Source organism: Styela clava, chromosome 5 (assembly GCF_964204865.1).
Source record: "Styela clava chromosome 5, kaStyClav1.hap1.2, whole genome shotgun sequence".
In the NCBI taxonomy this organism is placed as follows: Eukaryota; Metazoa; Chordata; class Ascidiacea; order Stolidobranchia; family Styelidae; genus Styela; species Styela clava.
In genome coordinates, this window is record NC_135254.1 from 14,218,784 (window position 1) to 14,241,762 (window position 22,979).

General features: G+C 33.7%; 1 protein-coding gene across 3 annotated transcripts in view; it reads right to left on the minus strand.

Annotated features, from left to right (window-relative positions):
- LOC120344160 (uncharacterized) overlaps positions 1-18,018 on the minus strand; it is a 30,230-nt gene extending 12,212 nt beyond the window's left edge. For 2 of the 3 annotated variants that reach the window (XM_039413256.2, XM_039413255.2), the window contains exons 1-20: positions 17,844-18,018; positions 15,455-15,596; positions 14,412-14,575; positions 13,677-13,841; positions 12,842-12,892; positions 12,395-12,415; positions 10,178-10,310; positions 8,908-9,162; positions 8,103-8,160; positions 7,557-7,725; positions 6,325-6,533; positions 5,599-5,744; positions 4,725-4,864; positions 3,773-3,913; positions 3,154-3,267; positions 2,387-2,621; positions 2,010-2,120; positions 1,254-1,381; positions 383-574; positions 93-156 (exon numbers count right to left, since the gene is read on the minus strand). In XM_039413256.2, coding sequence (XP_039269190.2) covers positions 93-156; positions 383-574; positions 1,254-1,381; positions 2,010-2,120; positions 2,387-2,621; positions 3,154-3,267; positions 3,773-3,913; positions 4,725-4,864; positions 5,599-5,744; positions 6,325-6,533; positions 7,557-7,725; positions 8,103-8,160; positions 8,908-9,162; positions 10,178-10,310; positions 12,395-12,415; positions 12,842-12,892; positions 13,677-13,841; positions 14,412-14,575; positions 15,455-15,596; positions 17,844-17,888 — 2,683 coding nt within the window. In that variant the 5' untranslated portion in view covers positions 17,889-18,018. The remainder of the gene's footprint in view (positions 1-92; positions 157-382; positions 575-1,253; positions 1,382-2,009; positions 2,121-2,386; positions 2,622-3,153; positions 3,268-3,772; positions 3,914-4,724; positions 4,865-5,598; positions 5,745-6,324; positions 6,534-7,556; positions 7,726-8,102; positions 8,161-8,907; positions 9,163-10,177; positions 10,311-12,394; positions 12,416-12,841; positions 12,893-13,676; positions 13,842-14,411; positions 14,576-15,454; positions 15,597-17,843) is intronic. The other variant, XM_039413259.2, reaches the window with a different exon arrangement.
- Between the last annotated feature and the right edge of the window lie 4,961 nt (positions 18,019-22,979).

Here is a 22,979-nt window from a genome sequence, read left to right on the forward strand (position 1 = left end):
GCTATTCTAACACACTAAGTTGAATATATTTTGCAAAGAACAAAACAAAGCCAAACAAAACAAGCCAAACAAAACAAAGCCAAAATCATTACCTTGTTTTTGTTGTTGTTCATTTTGTTCATCGTGAAAATCAAGTTTTTCCATTTCTTTGTGAAGCTGAAAATAAGGGATATATTTCCTTAAATTTTAGTATTTTCCAAATATTGATAAAAAAAAATTTTATACAACGTATTTATACAATTTTTGCTCTGAAAAAGGCATCAATTCTCAACATTGGACAAAAAAAATATTTCACAGAAGAAAACGTGAAACTTTTAGAAGTACTATATTGCATTATCTGAATTCAATTTCAACTAAATTCGTCTTTATTTATCTTACTTACTTTTGAAAGTTCTTTCGACCACTCCCTTTGTTTCATTTTCTTTTCCTCCTCGACCACTTTCTTTCTCTCTTCTATTCTCCTTCTCTCAGTTTCTATGTATTTTCTACGTTCCTCTATTTTCTTGAAAACGACGGACAATTTACCAGAATTGGGAATGTTGCTATGGCGACGACTGTCATCAGAATTGTGAACCTGACAGAAAAAGAAAAACAAAAAGTTATTCCTAGTCATGAATTGAGTAAGCTAGACCAAAGAAATATCATGATTTTTAATGTCAATGTTGTAAAGTAAAGTGAATCAGCATTTTTCAGCGTCAATAGTAGGGGACCATCATGTGCTTGCATTGACTCGGCGTTTATAAAAGCCCTATACAGTAGAACCTCCACTAACGAAAGACGTAGAGTACAAAATTTCCAAGTGATGAAAGATCTTTTTGTGGAAATCTTGCTTCGAATTTTGTGAGCAAAATAAGGCATTTAGAGGGTGAAATGCATCCTAATTTTCCTGCTAGCGAAAAAGCTTTCGAGACAAATTAATTTCACGAGGAGATTTTTTTACTGTTCTTAACTGTGTTGGCATCGTAGCTTACACACAGCATGGTTTCAAATACCATGCCAAGTGTGTTCTAAACTGGGTAGTCGAATCAGGAAGACCCCAGTCTTTGCAAAAGTAGTAGCTCCTAACATACTGTTAGATATTAATGGCTGCTTGTGCAGGAAAGGGCTGAATGCGAGCGATGTTATAATTAAAGTATGAGGTGTTGACTCGAGCGATATCCAATTATTGCATAAAGCGATTATATAACAAAAAAGTAAAATTGCTGCGCAATATGAACTTTCAAAGAAACAGCAAGCGATGGCTAAAATCTTACTTTCAATGCTTTGCCATTATCTACCCAACTTGTTGCTTTCATGTTTCTTAATGAACGATTATTTGATCTACGTTGTGGATTTCGCAATCTGACAACAGAATCACCAATAACTACATGATCACCAGAACCTGAAAAACAAAATAGGATAGGTTCATGGGTATTCCTAATCGCTGTGCAGTCCGAGTTAGACTTTAGCATGTTTTCTGCAGTTGGTCGAATTCTAATACTGCACAGAATCTGTGTCAAAGTTCTATTTCCCCAGAGTCAGAGTCTGGATTTCAGACTTTCAAATAGCAATAAAAGTCTAATTTTTAAAAAAAATTGAAAATCTATGAATTTACAAAGCGTTCTTAACGGTTTTCCCAACAGAAATTTATCATTTACACAGACTTTCATATCCAGTAAAAAACTTGGCTAACACCGTGACTTAAGAAAAATTCTAACTACGACTAAAAGATATTCAACTCAGATTCCAGTTCCAAACTTTATGAAAATCTAATTTTGACAACAACATCATTCTGACAACTTTAGCTTCAACTCCCAACTCAAGGGAATTTGAAAGTGCGACTCCGACTTGAACGCACTTTCGAATAAAATCATCACTTCAATTCAAAATGGTCTATTTAATCCTTACAAAGTGTGGGTGCTGGAATGGAATAACTAATGAATTCACAACATCTCAAGCCTGCAATACTAACATGGTTTGGTGAGTCACATTATGCCAACAAATCAACCGAAAAAAAAAAAAAATTTTACCATTTGTTGCATAACTTGGTTTAGACGTTGAACCAGAACTTCTAAGTTGTGATGAACGATCCTCGAACTCAAGCTTAGTTCTTTCTGGTGATGTTTCAATCACAGGATATCCTGTACACAAAGCATGCTACTGATTACACTATATACAACAAATATTCACGCCAATTCATCATGTAGGCATCACAGGTCAAATTATGGTAAACATGTACCGTCCAAGTTAAACAAGATATGTGGGCTTAGGATGATTTAAAAAAAAATTATCTTCAATAAAATTTAATGTTAATGATATTTCAAAAATTTATTTCAAGAATAAAAAAATTTTTCCCCGGGCATCAGTAAACTTGTCAGAATGTCACAAATGCTTTAAAAAAAATTACCGGCTGCCCTGGCAGAATCAACAGATTCAAAATCTCCATTTTGTATAGTGTAGCTCTTCTGGAAAGATGGAGTAAAATTTGAGCTTGTACCAGTGCTGGGGTTTCGATATGGTTTAACACGAGTCACATTTCTTGGTAATTCTGGTGATTCATCAGTATTGACTATGACAGGATAATCTCTCTCATCAGAATTAGTAAAGGTATTCACGCTAGAGTTACAGTCTTGACTTGTGGCCTGAAAAAAAATTGTGTGACTGTGATAAGACGTGTCTGAATAGAGTAGATATTTACACTTAAAATATTGATGAAGCTTAATTGTTCGTTTCATATCACACGAACTTGTATTTCTAGATAGATCTTAGTCCAAGTAAGGATGGGATAGAATTTTCATATTAATCCTTGGGAAAGTAAAGCTGATAAGACAAGTTAATCATCTGCCTTTCATCTAGTTACAGTATAGGAATAGTTAACAAGTTATTCGTTCCAGATACACAGACTTGATGGTAGAATATCTGAGTTTACTGGGGGTTGTTCAGCAATTCTCTCGTATATAAGTATCGCCCATGAGATTTGAATCTACAAACCCATGTTGGTAATCTGAGACATGATGGACAGTACATTGCTGATGCACGTAACTGTACACATACTTAACAAAACTATTTTGAACCATTTCTAAAATTTAAATTATTTTATTAAAGCTCTCTACTAAAGCTTCACATTCCTTTATAGTCCCAATCTTAAAAAGCAACTTAAGTAAAAATATTCACATTAGAAGTTGTCCTCGATGACACGGATGTGAAATCCGAATTTGAACTGCTACTACTGTCAGTAACATTTCTAAGTAGAGTTGATCTTGTGCTCTGAGAATCTGGAGTACGTGCCTGGAATATGATAAACTCAATTATAGCTGATCCAAAGACATGTAGGTAAATCTGTTTTTTTTTTCATTCAGAGGATCATGAATTAAACCTCTTCATTCCTTGATCGGGTGTCCCACCTCATACTACTTGGCAAAAATAACATAGTCCATCTTAGAAATACATAGCAAACAGTTCTGGTTGTATGAGACTATCCAGTATCCAGTAATAGTTGAATATGCATGATTATGGAAGTCCAACATCAGCCAGACCAAATCTTACAGAAGTGCATTTACGCCGTTGCGAGACTCCCTCAATCCATTTTTGGCTACTTAAACAATTTTTTAGGTTTAAAAAAATGTATTTCAGGATCATTTTAATGCAATCTGAAAGTTAAAAATTGGCCTAAATTTTGATTGAAACCAGTACTGAAGAATCTTAATAGTTGGGGCTCAAAGTAAAAAAAATGAAGATATTGTGATTTCAAACCATCTCCTCAACCTCATTTTAAACAATACAATTTACTCACTGTTTCTAATATCATATCATTCTCATTCTTGTGTCTAATATGAGGAGAATCGAATACTGTAGTTGACAACGATCCAGTTGGTAATCTTGATCTTGCAGAAAAAGTATGAACTTGTGCTAGTTTCCGATCACGTCTTTTAAACTGTAAAAATGTGAAAATTTGTGTAATAAATTGAGTAGGCAATGCTTAAAGTAAAAACTTCGGTTTTTCAAATAATAGCAAGTCCTCTGAAATCAATGACTACTCGCAAATGGCCATGCTTCAAACCAATGAAATATAATAGTTACTAATGTGCCTACATGTACGCTTGTGTTTCTCAAATATGAAATACTTTACACCATATAGCCCCCCCCCCCCCTTTTAGACTTGTAATACTTTGGAAAAGGCTTTTAAAAAAGCATCATTTACCAGTGCCCTTACCACGATGAATTCATTTGTCACTCCAAAGTGCATTAGTGGAAACCAGGACAGCCAAAGTCGTGTTATTTACTATTCCGGATTTTGAAATAATATTATTTTTGATTACGAAATACTGAATGTATTCTAAATTGGTTCATGTTCAATAGTGAAATTCGCAGAATACAATGTAAATTCATGAAAATTAAATTCAGTAAAGCAGAATATATAATATATACATATATATCACATCCTGTTTCTGCTTCTAAGATGTATGTAGGCCTTCATACTCATAATAGTTAGGATGAAGATTTAATTGGTTCGCCCAGAATGTAATAAATTGGATAGGTAAGGAACTGAAAGATTCTGAAACTTCCAATATTAGTACCTTCTTATATATCGAAAGATATCTGTAGCTGTTGTATACGACTTGTTTAGAGCGAAATGTGTGAAAAAAGCGTCGTAAAAAAATTACTTGAAAATTAAAGACCCAATAAATAAATAATAATATAAATTGCTTTCCAAAGCCTAATCGTAGAAAAATAGAGCTTCCTACTTTCAAGTTTTCATCATCAATATCCATCGCAACATTTGCTAACAAATCAGTATTTACTGATGCTAGAGAATCTGTGGTCATTGTTCTGCTTGAAGCATCATTGTGTAAGATGTTTAATCCTTGCTGATTTGTGACATATGCTGATTGAATATAAAAAAAATCAATAGGATAAAAGCTTACCGGTAATACTTGTATTATTGATGTTGAAGTGAATAATCTTTCAGTATAGAGAGCGATTTGATGTTAATGTATACACATATGAATTGCCTATGATTATGCAGTTATTACATTTTTTTAAAGTATAATATCAATATTAAATATAATTCACTCAACAATGGAGACAAGCAAGGGTGGGAAAAATTGTATAATTTACCATTTCAATACATTCTGAAATAATAAATTTGGAATACCGAATAAATTCAAATTGTGTTAGGGTTATGATGGCTAAAACCGAATCATCGGCGCTCCAGGAGTATGTGTATCAATATGAAGGTAACTAATTTTGTTCGCCTACTTTACATCAAGTTGTGTAAAGGGACAGAAGCCTATGAGCAGGGGGCATATTCACTTGGCTAACACAAACAGTCGGCGAACTCGTAATGGAACTAAAATAAGGAAAATCGGAATAAAATTATGACCTAACCCTAATCTCATACATATACTACGGGAGTACCAATTATCTACTATTCCAAATATATTCTAAAATAATCTTTTTGAATATGAATATCAATGGAACATGTTAATACCTTTGATTACACAGTACAGCCTGAGATCATGTGATAAAAACTCTGGAAGAATTTGCGTTAATTTTTTGTAAAATGTATATTTATATTACAAAAAAAATCTTGTGAAAAGGGGAAAGCACAGAACGTACTGTTATTTGATGTATTGGTGTTCCTCAAATCTTGCACAGGAGTTCTGGAATGCCATTTGTTTACTACAACATCCCGAGGATGATCTATAACTCCATTTGATAATCCTTGATGAGAACTTGACTTTCTTAGAGGATGTAATACAGAACTGAAATAATAAGTTTTTTAATTAAAAATGTATCATATAATCCAAAGCTCTGCAACAGTGGTTTCGAATCTATTTTCAAGCAACACAAATTTAAAAAAAATAAATTTGGCGAAATCTCGCGACCCAAGAATATGCTCAAATATTGAAAGGCATGTGGTGCTTTTTTGGTCGCAAAATTAAATTACGGTACCAATACAAAGCAATAATTTTTACACAACATTTATTTAACCAGAATTACTTCAAGGTTACACTAATGAAAAGGCGCTTGTTAGCCATCAGTGAGGTTTTAAAATAGTGGCTTAACATAAGCATAGCAAAGTAGATGCTAGAAGTTTCATATACTTCTCCTATATACGATTATTATTAAGCAACAGTTCAACATTCAATACAAAATAAACAATAAAATCAACTAGAAAACAAAAACAATAACTTTTATGTTTTTGTTGAAAAACAGGCAACTAAAAATGACTTTTGAGTGTCACACACATTGAAAAACATTGCCCTACAAAAACTGACCAATTGAAAAAATATTCAAGATACAGAATCATTGACTACGATAGAATATATATCTCAAACAAACCTTGCAGAAGTGTTTTCATCTGACATATAATCATCATTGTGTTCTCTTGATTTAACAGCGGGAAGATGATCTGTTAATGCTCTGGTGTATAATTTGGAGGTAGATGATGGTAGGCCATGGTGATGTATGTCACGATTTCTTCTCACGAGAAGAGGTTTAGATGAAAACGGCAAAGAGGATTCATCTGATTCATTCAGCGTTAGAGTGCTCTGTTTTATGAACAAACAGATTACAACCGTAAGTCCTCACTCGAAATGAGTCCTTATGTGTGTTTTCATAAAATCTAAGAATCCATGGGAAATTGTGAAAAATATGATTTCATGAGTTCAAATGAACAAGTGGAAAGGACTGGCAGTTAGCACTACGACCAAATTATGACTGTTTCTGAATTCCCCCAACACAGGAATGGTGTACCAGTGACCCACCACTTTGTGACCAGTCATGTGACGTGTCAAATCATGTAGTGTTGGAGACATTGGAGTTACGGTAATTTAATCTAATACAAGTGAACAACTTCTATAGTTACTGTATGTCAGTATGCAGATACTGGCAATAATGCAGTAATGACATTTAATACAATTGAGCTGTTTATAACTTCAACAGGGGTATATTCCAAAGTCCACAAAGCGAAAGGCCTAAAGAAGATTTTCCGAGGTTGGCCATTGTTACTGTTCTAGTTTTTGTACTCCCCAAAACTTTGCAAATAAAGCTTGAAAAATGTATCGTAATATGTAATGTGTGACCCATTTTGTAAAAAAGATTCGACATCCCTGTCCTAGTATACGAAATTAGGAAGGCCTGAATAAGAAAGCTTCAAGAACATCCTAAGCCCAAGTGCTCCTTATTCAGTCTCACTTTGAGTGGGAGTATGAACATTTCGGTTCATTCCTCATCTCAATGTATGAAAATGTTTGGAGGTTTCAATGTTTCAGATGCTAGATACACAGGATGTTCAACAAGTCTAAAAAAAAATTTAAACTTGCAAAGGGAATTTTTTGATACCATATATAGTTTGTTGGCCCCTATAGAAGTATTAAATGAAGTCAAAAACTTGAAAAAACAATCATTAAAAATAAACGAAACTAGTAAAAACATTGAGAACTGACTTCATAACAAAACTGGAAATTGTAAAAAGACTTTATATGAACACCCTGCAGGTTGAAACGAGAAACAAATCAATTTCGTGATAGTCCAAGTCCAAGTGCATGTGCAATCTAAAAGCAAATACATACCACCGAATCAGTATCAGCAGTACTAGGTTTTGAAAAACTTCTCTTTGTTGCATTGCTGATAAGTGGTTGTACCCCTGGTATTAGATAACTAGCTTGGGCAAGCGTTTCTTGATGTCGTTCATCCATCGATGTATAAGACAAGGTTTGAGGCTCTGTGGTTTCTGAAGCACTATAAAATAGAAACGGATATATATATAAATGAATATCTCTCTGAATATTATATTGTCAATAATTTATATGGAATGGACACTACAGCGCTTACTAAAATGTAAAATAAATTACTAAAGACAAAAAGAAAGGTGAACCCACTGTGTTGAGGCAGTGAATTTGGCCAATCAATGGGCCACCAAGAATACATCAACAACTAACAAGGAAAATGGAGATTTCAGATGGGAATTCAACATACAATATCAAATGCTTGTTTCAATGATTTAATATCACCAATATCAAGTTTGCAATTATTTATCCAATATGGCCTTTGCATTCCTACCGAAACAGTAACGATATGTAGGCCCTACTCTTCTATCCAAAAATCTATCATTTTACCTGGATGTGTTGTCTTCGGAAACAGTTTCTCTTTGTCTCCTACAGATGACAGAATGACCTTTTCAAACAAAATAATCAGTCAAAAATACATAAAAATTTATTGATAATACAAGTCAATAAAATTTGGAATTCCTAATCAAACAACAACTACATTGGGATACTATAACAATTTAATGTCTTGCAACATATCATTGAATTGAAATCTAATCTGAAAATATACGTCACACTGACTCATTCATGATTATTTAATGAGAAGAGAGCACAGTAGTATATATATGATAAGAGCATTATTTGCTAGAAGTGTGTTGACATCACAATATATGATGAGGCGGTTACACATAGGCTACCTATTTTAACGAAACGAATTGCCTATTCAATCTATTACACGCTGGTTGAGGTGGTTGTGGTTTGAATCAAAGATCTTAAACATACAATGTAACAGTGACATTACAACACGATAAGTGTTGGTGTTGAATAGCCTCTTTGAATTAATGGAAGTCGGCGGATAGGAAAGTCAGCTTATAACAACCATGAAGAATATTGCCCTACATTTTCGTGTATAGTGGCCAAAATCATGAAGAAAAATGTATCCCTAACAACATATTCGACAAATGCCTAAGGCACAATTTTGCGGAAAAATACAACTCGTGTTGATGAGTGCAGAATTGTTGTAGCACAGTCAGAAACATGTATTTCTACTTTTCCATTATGATTCGATTGTATGATTCAGACCATGATAATAATACAGAACCTAAAGAATAAGAAATACACAACTAAACGCACAACTCTTAGGTAAAACACTTACCCAAAGGAGACACGACGTCCTGAAGAGCATTCGTTTCAAGGTAGTGAAAAAGATTCCCAAGAAAAGCCATGATATTGACATTCATGTTCATATGTGGTGAACAATAAAGAAAATCTACAGCATGCAATATAGTAGGACTTATGGCATTCAGGTTAGATTTAGTGTGTGGAAGTAATATATCGTTACAAAAATTAATACTGAGTTGAAGATTGTGCCATGCATCTGCCATTGAAATCGGATCTTTCATTGATATATCTGAAGAGAAGAAAGCAATGTTCTAAAATATATGGATACGTAGGTCACATGACAAATACCTTGACAATTTAAAAAACATTCAAGCCATATTCCAAAAAAATTGTTTGGGATATACAACATTTAAATTTTTTTATACATGTATCTCTACACCTTTCACTTCAAACAGGACTCAAGCACAAGAAGACACTGCTAGGCTTAGGGCCTACTGTGGTTTGAAAGAACCGGTTTTGCCTGCCCGATTCATTACACACACGCTGGGTCAGGTGCATGGAGTTTGGACAAATAGCAAGGTGTGCTCGCGTACCATAAAAATCAGAATATTGGGTGAAATATGGAGCTCCGTTAGACTGGAAAAATACGAACGTTACAGCTTCATAGCGTAGTACTAAAATTTGAAATCTTTCATTCTACTAGTTTCCGACAAGCAATATTTTTTCATTACCATAACAACAGAAATTTAGCAAAACGATCTATAAATCTATCGAATGTCCAGTGAGAAAATAATAGTATTTCTGTAAAATTAGCAGATTTATTTATTATACAAGCTTTATGGCATGTTAGTTCCTCTATAACACTGCATTAGATCAATTTATTGACATTTGTTTTGTCAGTACATTCCAATGCATACCGCAACGATGCATGGAATGGGTGTGACATAGCATTGTTTATTCAGACTATACTATCGAATCGAACATGGAAACTCTTTACAGTTTTATCAAATGTGAATAACAAAGAATCCAAAATATCACATCATAACAGGAATGACTGTAAATTCAGCAAAAAACATGACACAGAAAAGAAGAGAAAAAATACAGTGAAAAAAATTGTTAAAGCAGCAGAATTTAAGTAATTTCAGTTTGTAATAAAAAATTGTATACCTGTCATCAATTTAATGCACCCATATAAAAAAAATTAAAACCTCGAAAACAGCTAATGAAAGTTATAAAATATTAGAAATTTTAAGAAAAGCGTCCATAAACCTCCTAAATAAGTGACAAAAACAAGAAGTCCAAACCTTGAAAAGATATAAAACTGGAACAATAATAGTGTAATAAGAGAGCGATTGCTCGACCATCATACAGATCATCAGTAAGTTTAGAGATCAAAGGAAATTGGCTATCATCTTCTCGTGGCTGTCCGAATGTGTGCTGTGAAAAAAATAAAATTAATAATGTATGAAAATACGGACAAGATAGAGCTAGATTGTTTGAGATGCTTCACAGCAGCTAAACTTTCAATATATGGAGGGTTGAATACTGTTTTTATATCACGTTTTACACGCCTTTTGCTCCAAATAAGGCCCTGTACACGCAGCCATTGCTATATAAAAGGGTTACTATTTTTGGTAAAACTGGAATCCTTACAGTTTGGCATTGACTACCTAATTTATTACACCCTGAATGAAGTGGTGAGCATGAAATTTGAACCTAAATATGTAGCCAACGATGCCAATACAGTTAAATTCAATGCTTTTTTTAACTGCTAAGTCATTTACAAATAATTCAACCCATTAATGTCAAGAATGAACAAGATTACAGAAGTAGGCTATTTTAATATCAGTTAGATTCTGTAAAATTTAGATACTAGGATTATTTTACATTATTTTCAATCAAAAACTTGTCTAAAAACAGATAAAAGTCAATTTGCTTCAAATTACAGAATGGTCTGATTTTCATGAAAAATCATTGTTTTGAAAGGCATTTGCAATAATAAATGATTATTTAATTAAGTAATGGATATCATTGCATAATATTGAAAATGCACTGCCATGGTCTTAAATCATGTAAAAAAATCATGTAATGGACAATGGTTGAAAATCAATAGTGAATAGCATAGGCGTCTGACATCCAAAATGATAAGTAATTGATCCTAAAGATCACAAGTGGGAACAATAATCCCCTTCACCAAAAACCATACTTATATCATCATTTCCTCAATTGGCTGTTTACAAACAACTAAAAATAGATGAAGTTAAGTATTGCAGTTTTCCACCTTATTTTCAAATATTACACCAGGCTATTGCCGGTATATGACTATATAGGTTCAAATGGGTTCAGAAAAGCTTCCTCGAGTTCTTTCTAATGCATGTGTATATTCCTAGTTTAACCCTTTATGTTGTGTTATAAATAACACATATAATAATATTATTCTTAAGATGATTGAAAGGATCAGGACTTTATTGAACCTGATCCTATTGATCACAGATTATAGCTTTAATGAGTTTATTTTTCCAACTATATATTGCTATAAACCAATCATGGTTTTCTATGACTATGAAACATATTCAAATTTCTTTCAATTTTTGTCATATTATGATATGTGTTACAATGATATATATGGAAAAATACTTGGAATACAAGATTTTATACACAGTAAACTAATGCATTAACTACCAAATTACATGCATAATGTCACAAAAATTACATTCATGCTATAATACAGGGTGACCCAGAAAGACAGGACCCATGCCATTTGGAATCTATTCTAAAGAGAACATTTGTGAACTTTTGTGTTAAGCTTCCTAGCATACTAAAACTTTTGGGTACAATGATACACAAACAGAAATTCAAGTGTTAAATAATTTTTATTTTCATTTTCATAGGAGTAATCAAGAAAGTCATGAGCTCTGTTACTTGGGGTCGCCCTATACATATCAATTCCAGTCTGTAAGTTCAACACAAAACCATTCAAGGAACATATATTAGTAGTTACTGAGAATACATATTTTACAAATTCTTTTTGATCAGGGGTGTATACCTTTTTTGTTGGAGGGCTATATAACCACTTTCAGACATCTAGCTGGGCCACACAAAAGATTAAGTTTTTCCATGTATACAACGAATTAAAAAAATTACCACAATGCAAGATTTAACACAGCGACAAGAGTTAAGAAGCATCATGTATATCTACCCATAAACTGTCGGATTAGGATTTTACGTTTGGAGAAAAAGCTGAGAGTTGACAAGGACCACATTAAATGTGTGGTTTATTATTTGCCTGTTGCCCACCCCTGCTTTTAAATAACCATTGTTGCTTTCATTTAAAATCATATTTGGCCTTTCAGAAAGTGTTCTATAAAATGAGTTTTCATTCATAGGCCATGCAGAAACAATCATTCTTGACAAGACAAACAATCACTGAAACTCATCATCTTAGATGATTTATTTTCATATGAACAATCGAAAGATATTAAATAAACTCTGACCAACATCAATTACGACATGTAACTCACACGTAGTAGTCTATGAAACCACTGGTAAATAGATAACAAATATTTGAAGTGCCTGGCTATCAAAACGAGAGCAACTTGATCTTTAATGAGAGTCTTTTTGACTCGTTCAAGTTTAAAAAAACTTTATCACAGAAATTATATCTATAACATGTGTTTTGAGCTGTTAGTAAATCTGGTGTTATTAATACTTAATGAATAGTGTGATATACTTAGAGTTTTCTGTGTCAACTCAAGTTAATCTGTTTCGATGAGAAAGAGAGAAAAAGCACACAGATTGCAATTAAATGAATTTCTACAGAGACATTTTTACATCCGAAATAAATTAAAACTGCACCATATAAAAAATACCAAAATTTAACCAAATTGACCAAAATAGATAAATTGTAATTGAAACCAAACACAACTAGAGTCATTGATTAGAAATATATTTGCTTCTTATTTGCCTACCTTGTCTGATTCCAATGCATTTCTTTGGATGATGTGAACCTTCTGTGATACCTGTGAACAATAATAGTTTTCATTATTACTTTTCATTATTATCGATCTTGATCGGTAAGTATGTTGATAGGTATTTGACTGTTTGTCTGTCTGTTAGATGCACGCGATATCTCACGAAAGCGAGGTTGAATCTGCTTCAAATTTTGCATGTGTATTCATCATATCTCGGACCAGAAGCCTATTGATTTTGGATGAATTATGTCGTATAATTAGCGAGTTATTAATTAATTAGTGATGGGACACGCGGTGTCACTATAGAGTCATAAATCGAAACCGCAGTTTCGATCGTGAGTCTTCGGTCTCCGACCGATATTCTCGTTAATATATTAGGCTTGGTGGAAAATCAGAATACAACACAATATTCTCTTGAGGGGTCAAGTGTATAAACTCCTATTACAGCATTTAGAGTGATGTATTTATCGTAACCAAAATTGTGGAAATGGCCGTAATCAAAAAATTCCGCAAAACAATAATTTCTTAAATTTTTTAACTTCATAGCTTATCCAAGAATGCTATACAAATCTCAGCTACAATCAAAGAATCCATAATAACAACATACATACAGGGTCTTTCCTGTGAAGTCCTCAAAATAAAATAAATTTTGTTATGAAGTCAGTTCTCTAATGTAATTTAACCAGGTCTGTTATATTTTAATCAGTGTTTATTTGAGCATTTTCATTTCTTTTAATACACCTGAAGGGGCCAACAAACTATAAATGGAGAATTATTTCGGTTAATTAAAAAAATTTAATACGAACATCATGTATAATTTTTTTGATATTACCTTGTTGAGCCATAACATAAAAGCTTCTTCCAAATTATCAGGTGATTCCTTTGATGCACTGAATTCAGAAAACTTTCGAACAGTCGTCACCAATGAATTGACTGAAGCCAGTTTAGTTAACGTATGCGCCTTCATTAGAATGTCAATAATCTTTATATGAGAAAACTAAAAAAATAGAAAAATATTTAAAATATTTTTACTGTAGTAGAGCAGGGTTTCTCAAAATGGGACCTTGAAGCGGTTATCTGGAATCCACAAGCAAAGACCATATCCAATGACTACATTAATTCAGAAGATAGTTAACATGGATTTGTCCTGTTTTTTTATTGTAATGCATTTATTCATCATTCATTTTAATCATCAAACGTGCCGATAATATAACAGATGAAAACTCATTAAAAACAAAACTACTGTAAGTGTATCTATAGAAGAGCAGGAGGCCATGGCATATTGAGAGTCTTTGAAGGGGGCTATGAAACTACAAATAGACACAGACAATGCTTAGATAGAAGATAAAATCAAATATTTGAAATTCTTGGTATGCTACTGATAAAAAAATTATTTTGTATGGTCCCAGAGAGCTAAGCTTGATCAATCTCAATTTTTCAAACATGTGGAATGAAATCTATTAAGAACAAAAAAGCTATCCACTGCAATAATTCCCTTCACCCAATAAAATAGCCTCACATACTTCAGTACTGAGCAACCTATAACCAAAAGATTTTTGTTACCCACCAATGCAAGAGGCATTCTTCGTAAATGATCTGCTCTTATAAGTGAATCAGAATCATCCAATACATATATTCCTCGACTGCATAATATCTGAATCACATCTTCATGAGATCGAAGTAATTCCTTTACATCAAATAGTTGTTCTGTAATCCTGCAATATGGTTCCCCTAAAATAAAAGTAAATAATATTACCTCAAATTGAATCAGAAACTTCATTTTGAGTATGCAGATCTTGGCATATCAGTTGCTGCTTGTAAGAATAATCAAAGATGAGTCTCAACTACTTCTGCGAGTTTGAGTGTGAACTTGTCTCGAGTTTTTTATATTTTTTATACCATGGTTATTCCATGTCTTTACCCATGAACAAGGCCCTGTAGAAAGATCCACTGGAGCTACTGATTTTCAGGACCAAAATCGCTTCGGTTCGGCATTGCCTGTCCAATTTACTTAACTCTGGATGAGATGGTGAGCATGGAATTTGAAACCGAGAAATGCATGATTGATTCGATGTGTGTGCCTGTTTTGGGAAACAATTGAAACGAGGTTTCATCGCTCCCTTTTTTGCTTTTAATTTCAGTCAGAGCAAGAAAACATTTTCACAGAGCCATGGAGATACAAATGGCCAGATTAATTCGATGAATTATGCACAGTCAAAACTCGTACAAACTTGCTTGCCTGTTAGCCCAACTAGGCGCGCAAGTCAACATGGTGAAAGATGGACGTCTTGTTTGAATATACATTGAACATACCAATACAATTATAGCGTGGCAATTACCCTTACTACAACGACAAGGCAAATGCAATGATGTTATCAGTCTAATAATGGATAATGCGCACTCAAGTCTTTCCCGTCGCATGCATGCCTATATGTGTAATATGAAAAGCCTATTTTCTAAAACTCCAAAAAGCTCTGCGGCACACCTGAGAATCTCTCACGGCACACTAGTGTGCCGCGGCACACAGTTTGAGAAACACTGTGCTAGGCCAACTGAGCCACTAAGGCTAATTTTCTCTCAAAATATAACTAAAATTCATCAGACACTTACCACTACATAATAAAGAAGCAATTGTCTTCTTGACACCTCCATCACATTCAAATATATGTTCAATATCACATCTTGGAATATATTTTGGTATATCTTCATTTTGATATGCATGTGTTATTACCCAATGTACTGAGCAGCGTACCTGAAGGTTTAAAAAGACATTTGAAAAGACCACTGAAAGGTACGTACAATAAATGCCATACTGGTTAATAATAAGTACCATATATCCTCGCACATAAACAGAATTTAAAACCCCCAAAAAAATTGCCAAACTAAGGGGTCGGCCTACACATGCATAATTCTGATCACACTGAAAATTCTTATATGCGCACAACTCTGATCGCACTAAAGGTGGGTCGTACAACCCGTTGCCCGCGGGCCACATGTGGCCCGCTGAGGAGTTTCGAGTGGCCCCCGCTGTATTTTCGGAATTAAATTTAAAAAAATTTAGTAAAACTTCTATTTTTCGAGTGATGTAGTTAATATGAAGATATGATACAAACAATTTGTTCATTTTCCTGAAATGCGCTCTGCTAGCGCTTTCAAACGAGCCATGAGTGCCATCAGCAACTGGAAGATATCGATACATTGTAACAAATTAACCAATAATTTGGATAATGGAAGTCAAATTCTATATAATAATTGACGTAATCGAAATATTGAAGAGATCTTTCTAGTCTTCCTCGTGTATGAGAAAATGGATATTTTCCCATGTCGGGTGACCCATAAACAACCGAAATATTGAAGAGATCTTTCTAGATCATTCGAAATATTGAGTCTAGATCTTTCTCGTGTATGAGAAAATGGATATTTCCCATGTCAGGTAACCTATAAACAAGTGTAATTATTGTAAGAAGGGTACCGAACATGCTAGATATGAGCAAAAATTGCTCCGTGGGAAACGAGATTTTTGGATAATAAAGAAAGGTACCGTTTTTGGCGAGCGAGATGAAAAAGATGTTACCGCTTAAATAGACATTTTGATCGTGGTTTGCCCCGGCTTTTCTATTTCAATTCGTTCGATACAGCAGCCCGGCTTTTCTATTTCAATTCGTTCGATACAGCAACCGGCTTTTCTACTTCAATTCGTTCGATACAGCAACCGGCTTTTCTATTTCAATTCGTTCGATGCAACAATGCTAATTCATCACCGACTTGGTTTTCACGATTGTGAGTGTGTTTTATTGTAAGTAAATTTATTGTGATATATTATCCGTGGAAATAAAAATCTTTACAGGCAAATTGGTCAGATCCTTACTGTTATATAAAATTAACAGATATCTCAAATTTGAACACGTAACCTACTATATATTCTGTTTTTGGAGTCAGATACTTCTCTAATTCGCTTAATTAGAAAGCAAAGACACCAGAAGTTACAACATAAATAGTAGCTTACACACTTGGGCAGAATGGCAGTTTTAATGACCTCATTATTTGGCAGCACGTACTCGTACAAGCAAGTTTTTTCACAGATGAACCATGTCAAATCCCCTGTGAGATCACTAATTTCTGACAGTCATATAAAAAATTCGCTTCGCATTGCTACATCGTCCATTTCAGCGAATATTGGAAAATTTGTTAGTGAAAAAAAGTGCCAAACTTCACACTAAAATATCTACGTGTAGAAAAAACTTTGTTGACTTTACTGTATCTTCGTTTTTTTATTGTTCTTATTATTGAGAAAGTTTGGTGCGAGGGTTTTGTTCGTTTTTTCATCAACTTTTAGTCAGTGTAGCAAAACTAGAACATAATTACCATGTTAGGTGGGCCGCGCAATTATTAGTAAACTAAATGTGGCCCGTCAGACAAAAAGGTTGGCCAACCATGCACTAAAGGGTTGGCTTATACGCTCATAACTCTGATCGCACTCAAACGAAATGATATTATGCTAACTTGATTCCAACATCTACAGCTCGAACGATTCAAAGGGTCAGCTTATACAGTTACATGCTAATTTTTATGAATTTAATGTTTTAGGTTGAGGGTAGGCTCATATGCAAGGATATACAAATTACAAATACAATTCAAATATTTCATGTCAAAATATGAAATAGGCTACACAACCTCTTGTTTTGAGCAAACCTTATAATCAAAAGAGTTCAAAATTTGGTACTATCTCGTTACCACAACTAATTTCTGATCAGTTTTCTTTGATTCTGTTCATCTTCAGATCTTAGGATAGGTTAAATTATTGCCACACATTCTTCAGTTCTTACTCTACCCACACTGAAAGTGAAAATGCCGATGGGAAGCTTAGTAGTGTGGCAATAACAAGGTACCAGTTTTCAGAAAAATCACCTATACAAATACGGGAGGTTATTTCTGTACTCCTGTACCGTATTCCGTTAATAAACATATCTGCACATTCAGACATTACAAGTCTGCTCACCTTTGCACTTTTCCCATCATATTCAGTTAAGGTTGGAATTTCCATTTCACAGTTTTAATATGACCTTGTAGCTGGCAACTGGTCACTGTATTCTGGTATTCAGGTATTATATCACAGTACAGCAGTATCAGGAGCAAATCAATGTAGTGTTACCGGTACTATTATACTGTACATTCTTATGACAACCTGTGTAATTGCAAATTTATATTTAAATTTATTTGAGATAAAAATTTAATGATAACCAGTGCTTCAGTACCGGTACCGAACTTACAAGATTTTGTTTATCAGTTCACTGGTTTACATGAACTTCTGAATCTGGCATTCGTTTTTCAGTTTCACCAATCACACATTTGTTTTATTTCAGCAATAAGTCATTTACCAAATTTTATTGTGAACGATTTCATTCGTCAGTTTCAGAAATATACAAAATTGCTAATTCGCGTATAGGTACCGTTATACCGTACCTTTTTTTTTTTTTTTGCCAAATAGAATTCCAGTGCCAATATGAAATTCAATTATTTGTCCATTTTGTCCAAATGAAAGTGAATTAATATTATTTATGTGTATTTCCAATTTTGGTTACAGTAATTGATATCGGAATACAATCGCATGGTTTGAATTCCGTTTTAATGAAGAAAAGTCATTTTACAATTTAAATATACAATACCCATACATTTACATTCACATATTCAATATCAGCAATTCATTGTTTGTAGTTCCAATTGATTTAGTTGATTGTTGTCCCAATTGTCATCATCGTGAATGTTATTAAATTTATTTTATATTAGCATGGAAAAGCAAAATTTATAAATATTAGACAGCAAATTTGAACACCTATCATGCTAATAGGATTTTCCTATTTCCTGTCCAAGTAAATGTTATTATTCAACTCTAACATAAAAAATTATCCATCAGACACCCAAATAAACATATCATATAGAAAATACAACAATTTATGCTTATGTTTACCACCTATGTAAACCAAATATTTTCAAATCATTATAGACTTTATGTGTAGGTTATCCACTATTCCTTCATTGAGAAGATCTTGTCTATCAACATCAGACATTAATTTAATAACGCCCAAAATCTTACATTTTAAAATAGCACGTATATCACATTGCATCTGATATATATTGTCATATTTTACTTTATTCCTATATTCCCATATAGCTGACTTTCCACAATGGGTTATTAACAGTTTAGCATCACTTTGAAAATTATTAGAAATAATTTTCTCCCCATTCCATTCTATGTTACTCCATTCCCAAAAGTCGATTACCCACTCACAATTACAAAATAAGTGCATACATGTTTCCTCATATCTATTACACAATACACATAATCCATTTTCATTGTTAAACCAATGTTTCAACTTAACACCCGTTGGTAACCCATTATGAGAAATTTTCCAGCTCAAGATTTTATACTTGTTAGGTATTTTGCATTTCCAAATATTCATCCAATTAATTGGTATATTCAAATTATATTTTTGTGCTACATGAATGTCATGTCGTGTAGCAATTTCTCTAATTTTCATACTTTTTAGTAAGTTACTTATTTTTTTTGTAGTTAATTCTTCAGAACCAACATATCTATAAATTTCAGGTCTATTTTCCTCTATATTATGGTTATTTGCTAAGATCTCTTTCCAATTCAAAGGTAATCTGTTCCAAACTTGTTGACTTTCAGGGGAAAATTTATTTAAATAATATTGTCTTCTTCGGCTATCCCTAATTTGAGTAATGGAGTATATCCTACTTGCCAATGTATAAGGAGTATTATTTAAAATATCTGCCACCGAAATGACCTTTGCTTGGATCCATTTAGTTGAGAAATGAAAATTTTGATCAGGAATTAAAGGATTATACCACAATATTTCATTTTTAACCTCATTTGCATATAATGGATGACTTCTTTCTAGTTGAATATCTTTGAATGAGTTAATTATAGAAGTATAGAAAGTTGGGATTGCTGTTATTTTTTCAAATCTTACATTTAAATACAAGCATTCTAATTTATCATGAGTCAAGATATGAAATAACTAGCTCCCTGGCTCCATGGCCTATTCTCTTGATTGAGTAATTTAAATATCCATTTGATCTGAATGGCCTTTAATTGACTTCTGAGGTCCATCATATTTAGACCACCAGATGTAAAACTACCAGATACAATTTGTCTACCCACTAACTGGGGTTTATTGTGCCAAATGAATTTCTAAATGATGGATTCTAATTTTTTAATAAATGTTTCAGGCATAATTTCATAGTTAGCAATGTGCCACACTTTGGATAACATTAATGCTTTCAATATTAGACATTTTCCTATCATAGTTAAATTCCTACCCTGCCACAAATTTATTACACTTTGTATAGAATTAGTTATTTTTATCCAGTTTTTATCTCGTGATATGATACTATTTCCTATGAATGTTCCTAAAATTTTTAGTTCCTGTGTGATTTGGATACCTTTATATGTAGATCCTATATTCCAATGTTTAGCTGACCCGCACAACATGATATTACACTTAGAAATGTTTATTTTCAACCCTGTAGCTTTTTCAAAAATTTTCATCAAATCCAATACTGCATCTAATGATCTTAAATTTTCTACTGTTACTATGGTGTCGTCAGCAAATCCCATATATACTTCCCTTGTTCCTGTGCAATTTTTAAAACCTTCAATTCTACTATTACACCTGATATTGCAGGCTAATAGTTCAGCCATTATTAAATATAATAGAGGCGCAAGTGGACAACCTTGTCTTAACTCCACACGCTCCACATAAAATTCCTTTGACATGAAACCATTTGTTATAATTTTTGCCCTTGTGTTATTAAGAAGAGTATAAACCCATTTTATGAAAAAGTTTCCAAATTTTAGTTTTTTTAATAATTTGAATAAGGTATACCGTACCTACTACAACAAAAGAATTTAAACCAAAGGGCATTTAAAGTCGGCAGCGCTGCCGCCTGAGCGAAAACTAAGAAGAAACCACAACAAACAAAAAATCGATTTCGTTCCGCATGAATAAATTGAAGGGATTTACATGTCGGATAAAATTTAAAATTTCGGGATCGAGATTAGAAATGTTTAAAAAGCATGCATCTTTTTGGGTACTCTAGATTCTAGAAGTATGTGTCCAGAAGTATGAGTCAGTCACTTGGCTAGTCACCGTCACCGAACTCGTAATAGAAATAAAAAAATAAGGAAAATTGAAATAAAATTATGGCCTAGCCCCAACCAGGTACACATACATACTTTTTGTAATATTGGCAAGTTTAAGAACTAAAAAATTGAGGCGACTTTGATTTCATCAGTGAAGGAGAGCTGGGAGCCGAGATTGCTTTCTCATTGGATTTACTTTCTCTTTTTTATGCACGTTACTTCTTTAATTGCTCACGCTTATTTTGCCTGATTATTGACGATGCCTTTTGTAGGTTTTGCTAGACCAGTGTTTCCCAACCCGAGTCCGCGGTCTCAAATGAGTCCGCGGAGCGTTTGAATGAGTCCGCAGCGAGCCAGAAATTCACTGCGGACTGCAAAAGTTTTTGCTAAACTTAATTATCAGCCAAGTTACGATTTAAGTTAGAATTGACATAAAACATAAAAGGCAAGTTTATTCACATAACAATATTCGAGACAATAATTACTGGTTAAGGAGTAGGACTGGACATATATATATATATATTCGAGTACTCAACTATCAGAATAGCAATTTACTATTCGAAAATTTGGTAACAGGTGACGCGTCGCCTGATCAAACGATTGGATTTCACAACTCACTTGCGGATTTCCGACGAAAACACGAGTCTGCACACGCTTCGATAGATATCTTAGTGGTGTTTCTCGCGAGTTCGAACAACGAGGAATAAAAAAAAGAATGAAAAGCGGCAATACAAAATACTAAAAATAAAACAGAGAACACCATAAGTTTTGTTTTATGATGGTCCGCAACCGAATGAAAACGCTTCTTTAGACATTGCAAAACGCAAAATTTCGAGTGCTACTCAGTGGTGGGATTCAAATTTATTGTCAGGCGGTTCCATCACAAAAGTCATATTTTTCGGCCGGTTCTGTTACATGTTTTTTTTAGTAAGGCTTACCGGTTCGCTGATTTCATAAAATTCCGTGAGACGGTTCTATAGAACCGGTGCGAATCGGTTGCGCCATAAGTGTTGTACGAACAGCTCAGATTTGTAGAATTCACAAAAATACGAATCAAAACAAAATATAATCGGGCACTACCACGCGTTGCTTTCATTTCATCAACACAACTGCAGATTAAAATCATCACAATTAAATTAATAGTGAAGCAAGGCGATGAATTTTTATTTTTTAATTTACTAATATACTTTAAATATATTTTTAATAAGTGCTAAATCAAGTTGTACTTTCTGGAACTTTATAGCAGATAGTAGGATTTTTCTAACGGCGATAACAAATTCGCAAGATTGCAAAAAATATATATCAAAACTAAATATAATCGGGCAATAGTATTCTCACATTATTATGTTCACAGATTGCCGTGGCATTTTGAAGAAGTAATGCTTTCATCATGTCGCAAGTCGACGCAATCGTGAGTTACCATGAACACAATTAAATTAAAATAGAAAGATATTTTGAATTGTCGTCGTTGTTATGGATTGAATATTGTGCGACGGAAACGGCCATTATACACTAAAAAAGTCGGCTCTTTTAACGAGCACGTAATTGCTTTAACTGCTCCTTCACACAGAGTACGGTTGCAATAAACGCACCTTGAGTCCGCAAAGGTTTTCGCCGGTGAGAAAGTAGTCCGCGACCAAAAAAGGTTGGGAAACGCTATGCTAGACCGTAAATTTTTTGCCTGGTTTGTGACTCTTATACGCTCTTGTTTTTCCTTCCTTCTATCACCTGACTTTTCATGCAGCTCTCATCCGCTCCCATTGCCCCTCCGTAATGCTACCCGAAAATTTCCCCTCCTTAACACCACGATGGCTTTCCCCAGCCGTTGCCTTCCATCCCTCGACTGTGCGCTTTTGGTCTCTAGTCTGAAGACTGCTAATTTTTCATTCTGAATAATCACAATCTCCACGCAGACGCAGATAACAATAAATTGGCGAGACCTAAAAGTACATGAAAAGTCACAAAACG